Source organism: Chiloscyllium plagiosum, chromosome 30 (assembly GCF_004010195.1).
Source record: "Chiloscyllium plagiosum isolate BGI_BamShark_2017 chromosome 30, ASM401019v2, whole genome shotgun sequence".
NCBI classification, from domain to species: Eukaryota; Metazoa; Chordata; class Chondrichthyes; order Orectolobiformes; family Hemiscylliidae; genus Chiloscyllium; species Chiloscyllium plagiosum.
This window is the reverse complement of record NC_057739.1, coordinates 28,898,853-28,913,401: the sequence shown is the minus strand read 5'-3', so window position 1 is coordinate 28,913,401 and position 14,549 is coordinate 28,898,853. Positions and strand designations below refer to the sequence as shown.

The following is a 14,549-nucleotide window of genomic DNA, read 5'->3' as shown; positions in this document are numbered from 1 at the left end:
TTAAAACAAAATCACGCAAATAGAATAGGTATTTCCTGAATTCAAAAGCAGAAAAAGATGTGCAAAGCACTTCCCTAAAAAATATTGTATTTCCCATTTACTGAATCATTTCAAATTGAAACACCATTGTGAATTAGTTAAGTGCCAAAAACTGATTTAACCTCTGGTCAATTTTACTTGACTTCTGCAGTGCTAATTCAGGAAATTATTCCATAAATTCAAAATGTTATATTTATAATTTATTACATTCTGACTTGCAGCATATGTTGTTATCAAATTAATTACTAACTTCTGCGTAATCTTTCCTCATATTTTCAACAATCAGATAGGTACAAAATGTAGATTTTTGCAGTGTTAAATATCTCAGTTTTCATACAGTTAAAGTTAAACTTGTGCTGTAAAGATAAAAACTCAACCTCAATTAAACCATTTCTTCTGTTCTAAACAAGTAGGCACAACACTGAGAAAGGCAGACTAATTCAACAACTAGCTTGAATGAATAAGCAAGCTTGGTAAAGCAATAAAAGTGAGCACTGACAGAAGTTAAAAATTTATATTAAATATTGACATAAATTATTTACTAAATTCATACTTAAAAGACATGAATGGTTGATTGAACGAATGCCAACATGACAAGAGGTCAGTATCTAATGCGTTAAAGTAGGCTTTGGCAGAGATGCACAATTTCAACCATGCAGATCACCTTGATAAGACAATAGCATGAACATAGATTGCTGTGAAAAGAACAAATAGAGCATCCTTCTACATGTAAATTCATGACATCAACTATGAGATTAACCCAAATAAGTATCTCAAATGTTAAATTTGTTGCTAATAAAAGACTCAGCTAGATCAGAAAGAATAGTCAACTTACAAATCGGCTGTATATCAGTGTTTTAGAGCAATTTTACAGCCTTTTCTAAAAATTTACAAATAACATTTATCTATACTTCAATTTTGTTGAAGTTATGTAGCTTCATACAAAAGATGGTTCAATACCAGCTATCTGGTGTTCCAATACTCTTCACTAAATTCTAAATTATTCCTGGGTTTGTTCTTACTGCCATAATCGTTCCATAGTAATAACAATTATGTGGTGATAAGAAATATCTGAGACTTACTGTATTTCTTATAGGATCTCTTCATCTTTAGAAATATTCATTCTAACTATTGAATACAGAACTTGGAGTGCTAAGTTTTTATTGCATATTAATGCTGATCATGTCAAGAAAATGAGAGAGATTGTCTAACAAATGAACAGCACTTTCATTACCAGTTTTACTGAGCTATCTATTGGCTCCTCAGAATAATCAATTTAATCTGTAATAACATAAATCCTTACATCAGCTAGAGATGCTGTTTTCTTTTTTGATTAACTTATACAGTGAATCAAAAATTTTTGAAAATGAAAGATTAAACTGTACAACAGACTCAACTTCACAAATTCCACGTAAAAAAAACTTAAAAGTTCAAGCTACAAAGTATTATTTAGATATTATGTAGCAATTACAACATAAGCAGCTTCTGCCTTATTAAGAACTAGCATACACACTAAAGATGTTTTATGAACATTTCTGTATTTGTTTTGAATATTAGGTCTTACTTTATTTCTGAACTCAAATATAGAATGAAGATATAAATCCATGTAATCATGATGAAGCTTACATGATATGCACGTAACATACATGAAACTAACAAAAAGTCAAAAATAACATGGGACAAAGTTTAGAGACAACAATGATCATTTTCATCTTCTTTCTTAAGGCATAAAGAATTCAACCAGACAAATCAGCCAAACAGCCCTTTTACTCCCCCTGCGGACACCTCCTGCAGCCTAAGAGTTCATTAAGTTTTATGATCTTCCTCAAGTCTGTTCCGCTTATAAGCTTCACAATAGCTACAAATCTGATGAACTATCTAGTACACAACCATTAGACAGTTGCAGCAAATGATTGTCACTTCTTTTTCAGTCAAGTTGGCACTCTATCTTGAGAGTTTACTTGACAGCTGTCCATACATTTTTTCAGTTCTCTAATAGTTTTACCTTTAATAAACAAGTTACTAAGATTATAGCCAAAAAAAGTAGCCACGTTATTTCACATTGGAAACAACTAACTTGTTTCACAGCCCAGAACATGAATAATGCGAAACAAAAGCACGAAAGTTAACTTTAACCATATGCAATATTAACAAAACCTTTATTCATTTTGGACTAAAAAGAAACCTGACTTTCAAATGAACAAAAATCAAAACCAATACATAATTATACTTCTATATTTATTACAAACTATGAAAAGCTAAAGTGTTTAAAAAATTAAGTTTGGTCCAAATGGTCTTCATATGTTCACAATAAAAGCACCAAAACTCAGCAATTAAAGAACCTTAACACATGAAACCTTCAGAATGTTTTCATTTTAAAGAAAACATAAAGCAAGGAATTTTCCAAATTTCCATTATTCAAACTTCTACTTTTCTGAAGGACATTCTAACAGACCATATCATGATTATTAAAGGCACAACATTCCGTAAATTCTACAACCTAATTTCAAAGACACAAGTTACTTTATAATGGCGATTTAACACTGGTAAAGGCTATCATAACCATAAACAGCTTCAGCAAAATATAAGTTCATTGATATCAAGGCCAATTACCATACTGTACAAGTATGGTAATAAAGGATAACATAAGCTGATAGATAATAGCGATACTAAAAGCAATTCTCATATAATCAAACCGGTTAGTTAAACTGAAGTTTATGTCTGGAAAACAAATAAATTTCTGTAATGGAAACTGTGGGAAAGATTCACCAAACTGCAGCCTCCTGATATCTTTTACATATCTATTTTTTTCCTGTATTCCAATATAAATCTGGCTGTCTCCACTACTGGAGCAGGTAGATAAAATGGTACATGCACATGTGTATAACAATATCCTTTATGTAAAGTAACCCTAGCTTTCAACATTGCATCTTTGAATATTTTTAAGATACTATTTGCTGCAACATAAAGTCTGTCTATAATCCTTCCATGAAGTATTAAACTATTTAGTTGCATTGCAACAGAACCTAGCTTTCCATTGTTTTTACCAGTTATTAAAAGTGGTAATTGATAAAAATGTGATCCATGAGGAATGAAAAATACTTTCAAGAATAGCAGGGGATTCATGTACTTATGAAAAAGCCTGCTACCTTGTGGTAAAGTGAAGGAGTGCATACAATTTGCTTGACTTTTTTATGTAGTTATAGATACCTCTTTATTGAGTAGACTTTTTGTGAGACAAACAGCCTGAAATTAAATCTACAGGAATAAATTAGTCAAATCCTGTGTCACAATCGTGAAATCTCACGTTTTAAAATCTGTCAATTAATTTACTGTATAACCTGAATAATGAGTGAGTGGATATTTACAAGACAAACAAAGCTGATGGTGCAGCTGTGAAATCTACCCGAAATACTGGTTCATAATTAAACCAAGTGGAGGAAAACAATGGCGCATTTATTGAGTAAAAATAAGGAATGAGCCGCTACACAGACAGGAGCTACAAAACAAGTACGAGCTTTCCCGATGCTATTGGATATTGCTAACTCCAGTCCTAAACTGAATAGTGCATATATTTTCTGCAAAATAAAACAAACGCATTGCATTCCATATCGCAGTGATATTCCCCTTCCACAGCTCTTATGCATTTGTGCAGTAACATTCTAACCACACATACAACCATACAGTGTTATAATTTGCCTCCTTTCCACCAAATCAACGGGAAGATTAAGTAAAATGAAAATATGTGTCCTCTAATAGCTAAATAAATTATACTTTTACAAAACCTTTACAAGACTTTTATCCGCCGGTGAACTGAAGAATTTCATGTAATAACGTCATCTTTCACACAATATTTGTGTCGAGGCTTTATTTCATATTTTAAGGATTACAAACATTCAAAATAGATTTATCTGTTTTGTGTGATACATTTATCTAAACAATTTATTAAATTATTTCTTCTGTAATTCTAGTTTTTTTTCAACAGGGTTACTTCTGGTATTTTCGCTTTCCGACTAACTTTCCTCCTGTGTTATTGAAAGTGTTTCTACATTTCTTATAGCTGTGTTTTATTTATTAAAGACCTCCCTATGCAAGCCTCCAGAGTAAAATCGGGTTTTACAAGCCTGTTTAAATCGCGCCAGAAATGTCATTTGGGAAATAATACCCACCACGTGTAGAAAATTGTCACCAACTCAGATTTCCTAATATCCAAGTCTGAACTTTCAACAAAAAAAACATCGCTACAACGCCAACTTTCTTTTCCAGAATGCAACACTAGATGTTCCTTTCAGATTTGCTGTAATGGTGATTTTGATGGAAATGGCTATATTTAGTCGGACAGATTATACGTACACCCTAAACTGTTCGACCGTAATTCCAATTTCACGCAAAGAGAACAATGTACCTGTGTCTATCTACCAATCTCGTTACCTACAAAGTCTAATTTCCAACATTTGTACATTTACCTATCGCTATGTACATCAATTTAAATCAAGGCCGATGAAGGGACAATAAGAGAAAACTTGATCATAATGCAACCAGTCCAAATCTCCGCAATTATCTGATTTCTTGCTATGTAAAATACTGTAAGAATCATATTCATCTAAAAGAGGCATAAACTTTGAAAGATCTATTATGTTCTTTCACTTCACGTTATTTGTTGAGTTAAACCTTCCGGTTAAATGCTAAAAGAACGCATCAACAATGAGCTGCTTCACGCAGCGAAAATATCACAGAATAGGTCAATCAAAAAGAAATAAAGGTTCACGAATCCTAATGAAAGGACTTCGGTGGAAATGTCATTCTCAGTATTTTATGTAGCCCCGTTACTTCAATAATTTGCACAATGATCTCGGATTAAACGGGCTGCTAAAACGCACCCTAAAAACTTTCAACATTAAAACTGATTTCAGAGTTGTCGGATATTTAACATCTTCAAAGTTATGACTAGAAACTAGGGATATTTTATTGTAGTTGATATGCCGTTGTGCTTTAAATATTATCCTCACTGTACGCGAGTTGAGATATTCTTTATATCGAGTTCAAAATCTATTGTAGGTAATCTCGCCTGTGCACAAACGCAAGGAAAACTAGCTGCTGTCAGGGTAAAGGCAATACGGTCCAGTCTACCATTGTGCAATCCAGATATATTTTTTCATAATTAATGCACACTGAAGCATAACAAACTACTCTGTAATTGTCTGTCTGAATGCATTTTGTTGGATTTTTACAATATTGCATTTCCCCAAAACACTGAACTCTGAATAAGACTATTAGCAGTATCTCCTACCGAACGCAATCGCTTCAAATTACTGCAGAAAACAAAACATAACACACCCGCTTTCAACGTTACAACACCCATTCTGCCCCAGATATCGATACGATTGTCATTTTTTTTTCAATTAAAAGTCCAACCGTAGTTTAGTTTGTAATGTAAAATCTTACACACGCTGCTACTTTTCTACTCCGCATACAGCAAAGTGCGCCAAAGGCAGCTCTATTATAGATGCCAAGGGCGATTATGTTATGGATGATATACGAGCATTTTAATGTACATTTCATTTAGCATCACGGTTATGAATTGTTAAATTTAGTGAAGCATTATTCCAGTGAACAAAATGAAATAGGAGAGAAATAGAAATCAAGATGGCGGTGCACATGTCGCTGGAGTTCAGCTAGCAGAAGTATAACAGTGTAGCGATTAGTGTGTCAAAATTAATCGGAGCTGTACCTGTTTTCTCTTTTATTTCGCACAGGACGCTAAACAAGGCTGGCTTCATTCTGTGGCAATTTAATGCGTGTTTCCTGAAATATAAAAATAATAAGTAATTAACAAGATTTATAGCACTCAAAGTCAAAAATATGGCGGCGAATTTGAGCGCTAAAGACATCAAAATCACACACAGGCAAAAGAAAAAGAAAGAAAAAGGGGAAAATGTTTTTTTTGCGGGCAACCAACTTTGCTTGTGCTTCGTCCAGACTCTGGTCAGTGATGGTCATGATCTGATGAAGGATATCCCCGATGTCTTGCTTTCTTCCGTCGCCGTCTGCACCTTCATGTCCTTGCACATGTGGAGGCAAACCCATGCCCCCCTGTACCGAGTGTCCAGCCAAGCTTACACCGGGATGAGTCTGCATCATCCTGGATTGATCGTCCATACTCTGCCGCAGCAGTAACACAGAAGAAATGAAACTAGCACAGGTACCACTGGAGCCGAAGAAGACAGGGACAGTTGCTTTGAGGTGCTTTCAATTCCTTTTTCAAACTTGTCTATAATTTCCCCTTTTTTAACAACAACAAAAATAATACAAAAAACCAATATAGTAAAAAAAAGCTACAAGAGCTGGAACGCTGCGTGTGGATGAGCGAAAAATAATTAAAAAGAAGCAAAATCCAAGATCATAAAAAAATCTATAGAAACAAGATCAAGTAAAAGTAGCTGCCTCTTCAAAAGGCAGAAGGGAAATAATAAAAAAAAAGAAAAGATCATAAAAATTATTTGCACTGCCCCAGCAGTGAAAGCCAGATCAATTTACGAGCCAACTCTTTATGTTTTGATGGCCGCTTTGGTGAGGGATTGACAGACTGCCAATGCCACTCACTCACTGCAGACGTGTCAGAGTTTAAGGGAAGGGAAAAATATATATAAAATGCAAACTCCGCCCTCAACAGGGCGGCCCGTGACTGAGATCCTAGTTCCACACACACGCCACCGAAGCCCGGCTCACTCACTCACGGAGCTGCCCTGAACCTTTAGTTACCGGTTACTATTCCTGTCAAACACCACACACACTGAAGGGAAAAAAAATCTTTTTCTTCTCACACACTTTCCCTTGTGTTGTTTTATTATTTTTATGCTTCCCCCTCCCTCTTCTCTATTTATTCTTTCAAAGCGAAATGATTCGCTTCTCTCGCTTTTTAATCCATGCCTCCGTGTCGCTCTAACTTGATGGCGGAAATGTTTTCTTTGCGCTGACGTTCCCCCCACTTCCCGTCCATCAAGATGAAAACCACGCCCCTGCCCGTCACCACCCAGACTGGCGGTTCGATTGACCAATCGTGAGTGGATTCCTGGTGAGGTCGGCTCAATCGCGAAGCCGATGGGGCGGGACTCCACCCGGCGTCAGGTTCAGTTTGTCGTGCTGTGGAGAAGGAGGGGAACGGGGCGTGGCTTGCGGTTTAACGGTCGACAACTTGTGATTGGTCCGTTTCGAAACGGAGCGAGCTTCGGACGCTGACGTCACCCGCATTCGGCGCAGCCCGCTGGTTGCCATGGCAGCAGACGACTTTATTGGGAGCGCTCTATTGTTGCTTGGTGGCCATCTCAGGCGCTGCGAGCATCAGGCGCTGAGCAACAACTCAATGGCAACACATACATATGTAAACGTATACAAAAAGACTCGGAAGTTATTAAAATGTTCAAACCAACGACAAAACACATTGGGTTTTGCTCAAGTTGATAAACAAGAGTTGCGTTGCATTATTTGTGAAGCGACAGTACTTTAGAAATTCGCGGAACACGCAAATAAAATAGTTAATTGGAAGGTATCGCAATCTAAATGTATGCTGATAGTTTCGTATTATACGCAATTGTTTAGTTCATATGGTGTGTAGTTGTTTTCTTGAAATGAAAACGACATGTAGTTTTATATTCAGTTGGAGTTTGGTTCGTGATGCGAGAAACAGCGAGGTGCAAGCGTAGTCCCATTGATGATGCCTCGAACAGGACCAGCTTTATCTACCTTTACAAACCTAGATTTTTATTCATGGTATTTCCCTGCAGTACAATAGATTACACCACTTTAAGCAAGTTTTAGGAGAATTTAAGAGTGTATCAACACGTATTGGTTAATTTAGGGTGTATTGTGAGCAATATAGAGTTTTTAATTTATTCAAATTGCTATTTTTGTGAAATACATATATTAACATTATCTGCAATATTTTATAATCAGTCAAAGCAGTCTACTCAGTTATTCCTAAATTACGGATCACGAGCATTTTATAATGTCTATTCTTAATTTCTTATCTGACACTCAAATGTTTAAAAACATCAATCTGCTTTTTTCTAATGTCAAATTCGATGTTTTAATTAAAACAAGCCAACATATATTTTCTATAAATTCCTCCCAGCAGCTAAGAATAACACGGCTGATGAGGTTTCTCAAACGAATTGCCAACTATAGATATAAGTCTTCGATTTTCAGAATATAATACAGACCCAATTTCAGCTTGCAAGGACAGTGTTATAATTAGAGATGAATCATCTCTGAAAATAATTTGAATCTTAATTGTACGTTATCCTATACTAATTACAATATCCGAAATTGTAGGTACTAAGGTTCGAAACTATCCCTTTGTCAGCCCTAATTTACGAACTTTACGATCAAGTTTCATTGCAATTGATAATTTACTGTAATTCATATTTCTACTTAAATTGTCACGCATAAAATACTTGGTAACATCGTTCATGGATTTTTCGCTTATTTTTGATCAATGTCTAAAACCGTGGCGATACAGAGGCGCCAGTTGCAATGTTCATTGCCTCTCAGGCAAGTTTGATACACAGCTAATGTACTTACCTATAGTGTTAGATCGGAATGAAGCAGCCTCGAATTTTGCGAGCGCCAAATTTGTGGGCTTATCTTAAAATAAATAAAATGTTTTGTAATTACTTCTGACAAGTGTTTACTGAAATAAACAGTTGTGCAAATAATGTTGCCTTTCAGTGAGAATGAAGCAAGGTTGTTCGCTCGTTTGTTGTATTCAAAACTAAACTCACTGGACAGGTATTACAACTGTAGCAGCATGTTCCAGATGGTGCGCCAAACAGCAGAAGGATACCACTCCCTATTCACCTTAATTTATTTTCCTATTTCTCTCTTTGTATTCTTTCCCTCATAGCCACCTTCAGCGCTTTTCCTTTCAACTAGGAGAGGCAGATGCGCAAGGCTATCAACTTCTCCCTGATTTTCAATGGATCATCCAGCAGGAGGCAATTATCCTGAAGCAAAATGGATAGACGGTAGCGTCGATTTTTACTCATCGTGAAAATACATATGAAAAGTAGGAAAAGATACGAGGCACATAATAACAGTGGGATGGCGTGAAGGCTATTTCAGCTATAGCGGCTAACCATTAGACAGTGGTTTGTGCCAGTATGACTGATCTTGCAAATAAATCGATTGAGTAGGTGCATAGGAACGAGAAGCAAAAAGGTTTCGAGTTAGGATTCCATTGAACAGAAAATTTATCTAAATCTGAATAATACATTAACTACTTTTTTATGCCAAATGGCGTTAATTTCACTTATTGGGTAAGTATATTAGCGGAAGTACCCTAACATTACCATTTATGTTGTGGTTCTTTAGTTGTTTTAGAAAATAAATTAATGAGGCTGGATTTTAGATTTTATATTATGACAACTATGTGCAGAATTACATTGGATACACATGCAGAATTTTCAAACAACCAAAGTGAAAAAATGGAGTAAAAATCATATATTGGATGTAATCCCAAAAAAAACCTTGATAACATTAACTTTGCTAGCATGATAATCATTGATTGTGACTTCTTTGGTCAATCTGGTATAGTATGTCAAAGAAAAAGGTTGCTGTAACCTCAAAACGAATGTCAGCCTTTTTGCCATAGTTCAATAGTACAATGTTTTAGGGGCAAGTTGATTCTAAACTTGAACATTTAAAATGTTTGGACCTTTTCCACATTTTTACTTCATCAGAGAATCTTGAATGGTGCTATTTCACCTAAAGAGATTCAACAAATCAAATAAAAAGCAATACAGGCTTCTTGATAATATAATCAATAGACTATTGGGGCAGACAAACCAGAAATGATTTGTTGAAACTACAACATTCTGAGTCTGTGGTAAATTATTTGGGTTCAGCTGAAATGAAAATATGGGTGTTACAACTGATCTCATACGTCAGGTTTAAGAGGAAGGGAAAACTTGCAAAATATGAATTCTTGATTGCGATCCAATTACCCTGCACTTATAGATATCAGGTCATGACAAAGTTGACACCTATCCTAATGATCTCATGGGTCACAACTCAATAAAACACTGACCAATTGTGAAAGCTGTGCCACTGTCTGTCTATAATTAGTCACTGTACTGTAGGCATTTTTCTCAGTTGGAAAGAGACAAGTGATAATAGCTTGAGGAGCATCACTCTAGACTAAGCATGTCTGACCAAGAATCTGTCCTGCTCTTAGCACTGACCATGGCCGATGGGCATGTTAAAAAGATTGATCAAACTGTTTGGCTGCACCATAAATACTCCTATCTTGGCCAACAACTCCTGGAGTAGGTCTCAGTAGCAGGGGCTCAGTGCGGGAAGAGCACTTGAACATTCATTATATTTTCAGGATCAGACTGGGGAAAACAAGATTGAAATTCAATCATTAGGCTGAACATTTCTGTTGGCGTTTATGAATTCCTAATCAGAATGGAATGTTTTACCATCTGGCCACAAGCTCTAAAACTACATTTTCAAACTTTTGTTTGTAAATCAGTAAATAATATAGACATTTTCAACTCTCCTTAAAGATGTTATGTGGGTTTCTCTTTTTTCAACTTTAATTGGCTGTATCCATTTATTACTCCACTTCATTGCATCTTATGCAATATTTATTTTTCCTCTACACTGTTGCCTTCAACAAGTTTGTGGTTAGTTTTTGATTTCAGTTTCTGTTTCAATCTGTATTGGTTTCAGTAGTGCAACTAATACTGTGGTTCATTTATAGTTTTATTTATGTTTCATAACATGTAAAACATGATAATACTCACAGTTAATGCATTATAATGTTGGTGTAATATATAGTGGACATACAGTTCTACTGCACCATTTGTAAACATTCCAATAAAGTGGAATAACTGTATTAAGCATGTGCATGTTTAATATTATTATACATCATCCATTATTTTAACAAAGCAACAAACAACTAGATCAAATGCATCACCACATCCATAAAGTAGCATATGTCAAATGAAAATACTAAGCATTTAACTGATGTTGCAACAGGAACATTTTTAGCTTACAAAATGTTTGAACAAAAAGTCTGTTCATGATTAGTCACATATATTTTTCATCCATCAACACAACAAATTTTACCTGCAAAAAAATTGAAAATATGTTTCTGATCACTGACACAAAAAAATGGTCCCAGCCTCCAAATGCAACACAATGAATACAAATTGTATGTGTAGAGAATATGAGGTAAAAACAATGACTGCATATGCTGGAAACCAGATTCTGGATTAGTGGTGCTGGAAGAGCACAGCAATTCAGGCAGCATCGACGTTTCGGGCAAAAGCCCTTCATTCCTGATGCTGCCTGAACTGCTGTGCTCTTCCAGCACCACTAATCCAGAATGTGTAGAGAATATTTTTATTATCTTCTATTTTTACTTTGAATTTTTGATCTTATTAGTTCTATCTTTCCCATACATACTAGGCAAATACAAACAAATTACCATAACCTACCCAATACATATATGCAGATGACTTTTACTTTAAAACAAGTTCAGAATGAGCAGAATCTAATAAACTCGGAAGTGACTCAGACACCCAACATGGTTTGGGAAGTATAATTCTTTGGTTTCCAGTTGTCCTTGACGCCATATCAAGTGAAGTCACAATCAATTAATTTTGATGAATTTTAGCACTTTATAGAACAGAACCTACAGAACAGGACTACCATGTTGAGATCCTCAACAGGATTCACAACAAGGATGAATTCTAAAATTAAGTAAGAAGACATTGCAGATTACTAAATCATGAGGTGTGCTTTATATCATTAAAATAGTCAGACAGCAATTCTGTAAATCACAAAAGCAAAGGAAATTTTCCCACCGATAGTTCTATTAATGAAAAGCTTGTACGAGTTACACCTTTCTGTTTATTTTACTATTGGTTCTTTTGAATGTTGCTAAAGTTCGATTGGCTATATGTTCCATTACGTAGAGCAAAAAACTGTTATAGTTCTGTCTCAATAAAAATATTTAGGAAAAACTCGATTCACATTTGTGTTCCTAACCAAGCTGCAGGTAAGGGACACATAGTGTGCTTTTTCTGTAGTATCCTCATAAAACATTCATTACAGGGCCCTCATTAGCCCTTCATATGTACAAGTGAGAAGAGTTCCTATCCCTGGGTGATGCTCACAATCTAATGATTGATATAGACCAAACGACTGATGACAACAACTAGATATACTGTGCACTGGGACTTAAGACTACAACCAGTCTGGCTGAAGATAAACATGCTACCACATTGACACAAACAACAATCTAAAAACAGATGCTTGCTTAAGAAATTATCTTAGTTACACTGCTTTGTGGCATTACAGTTAATAACTAAAATCACATATATGGAAATTATCCTTTACAGTATTTTCTATAGAGAAACCTCAATGACGGGCCAATACGCAATGTAGGATGCATTCAAATTTTAAAACAAAATATGAGAAATCAAGAATTTCTGTGACGAGACGTGTTTATAAGATATCAAGCTTTGGTTTAAACAAAAAGTCTGTAGACTTCTGTTATATTTAACACCATAACTGATGACAAAATGTCAAAGCTAGACAACTATATTTTCTCAATCCTGCCATTTTAAAATGAATTAAATGACAATGCTGTGGTCAGGTTGTTCTTGAAATACCAATGTGCTTGAACAATGTCAATCCCTCATCACTGGAATGATCTCATGCAAAATCAGGACAATCCTCAAAAAGGATGAGTCACAACAATCACGAAATTCATCTCTGAGTATCAGGTATCAGAATTAAACCATCTGGTCATCCTCTTGACTTAAGAATTAGGTGTAAGGAAATGGAGAGAAGAAAATGTATAATACAAATGGATGGTCGGAACAATATCTCGTACAAATATAACTCACAAAATGTACAATTACTTTATATTTCATTCAGAATTCACATCACTTTAAAATTATTCTTTATTCCATTCTTAAAACATTAGTCAGCTGTTTTCATAGGTGCCTTCAAAAAACAATTTATTTTTTCCCTGATTTACAAGATAATGTTACTTCAAAATTTCAGTAATCACTCTCACTACAGTACATTTTACATTTCCAGAAGCCTTACATCTGACATAGTTTCAAAAGGTTACCATTACTCTAAGCTCACTACTCTATAATTGCAGGTGGTAATAAACAATTTTAAGTTTTCAGCTCTACTTTTTTCATTTTATGGAAAACCACATATCATCGCCAAATAATAATCCAACATATGGTTGTTTGTTATACACTTTTTAAACTCTTACAAATTCGATTTGACAAGCTATTCATTATTTTGAGCTGTTACATGCAATTTATTTTGTGTTCAATTTCTGATAGAGGTCATTAAAACACAAAGGAGTTAATTTTCAGTTTTACTGACAAAGTGGAAAACAGACAGTAGCAGATCAGTCTTTTTGCACACCACTTAACTTGCATTTCCACAATGTGAAAAATCATTCCATGGTGCTTAGTCTGATATTTTTAGAATTATAATTTACTTAAAATCTTAATGCAGGTAATCTTTCAGGGATAAATGTGGAATTAAGTATGGAAAATGAAAATCATTGCAAATTTTTTTATTCCCCTAATCTACATTTTACAAATCATTTGCTTCTTTTTCAGGACCTTATGAGATAGGATAAGTCATTATCAAGATTGTTAAGAGCTGGCTACTTGACTGGTTGAGAGAATTATGTGCAAAATTCATCTTTGATTTGTTTTTCTCCATTTGGAGAAATATGCTCAAGGCTTCACTAATTTTATGGCATCTCAGGTTGGAAACTTAATGAGCAAGGAATTTTGGTTGAAGAATTCCTGTTCTACTTTTCTATGGTGCAGCTCATGGTTTCTGAATACACATTTTTCTTAAGTTATTGCTTTATATACATTTACAATGTCCTCTTCATTCCCCCAGTTCCTTGAATCCTTTCATTAATTACCATGCCCATGTTAACTGGGAGAAAGCAACAACCTATTCTTTGACTGCCACTGTCCTCTTTGTTTAATGACTATTAAAAGTGCATCAGGATAACTGGAGATAACTGGTACTCGAGATGTCTGTCACTCTGTGTGGAAGAGATTTGACCTGGGAAAACATCATGAAATTGTTTTAGCCTTTTGTAATTGTTTAAAAAATTACATATACATAAACTATTTAAGAATTAATTTCAGCTATACTGTAACATTATAGAACGCTCACATTCCAATGCATAATTGAACAGTGTGTTCACTATATATAAATAGTGTTTTGGTATCTCATTAATTTTAAGAACAAAGCAATAATTGTTATCAAAACTCAAATATGACATCAAAGGCTTAATTAAAAAGCCGAAGTCCTAACTTAAAAAAAAGATGATTACAATCAGAACCAGAAGACTGAGCTGCATTATTATTGTTATTGTTATATGTACCTATTTTTCTGCCAGATTCTTTCAAAATGGATAAAACTACTGTTTAATTCAAACTTACATTATT

General features: G+C 34.8%; 1 protein-coding gene across 3 annotated transcripts in view; it reads right to left on the bottom strand.

Annotated features, from left to right (window-relative positions):
- LOC122564856 (pre-B-cell leukemia transcription factor 3) overlaps positions 1-7,006 on the bottom strand; it is a 251,920-nt gene extending 244,914 nt beyond the window's left edge. Inside the window, exons 1-2 of one of the 3 annotated variants that reach the window (XM_043720212.1) lie at positions 5,999-7,006; positions 5,771-5,844 (exon numbers count right to left, since the gene is read on the bottom strand). In XM_043720212.1, the coding sequence (XP_043576147.1) occupies positions 5,771-5,844; positions 5,999-6,198 (274 nt within the window). In that variant the 5' untranslated portion in view covers positions 6,199-7,006. The remainder of the gene's footprint in view (positions 1-5,770; positions 5,845-5,998) is intronic. The other 2 variants (XM_043720211.1, XM_043720215.1) reach the window with 2 other exon arrangements.
- Between the last annotated feature and the right edge of the window lie 7,543 nt (positions 7,007-14,549).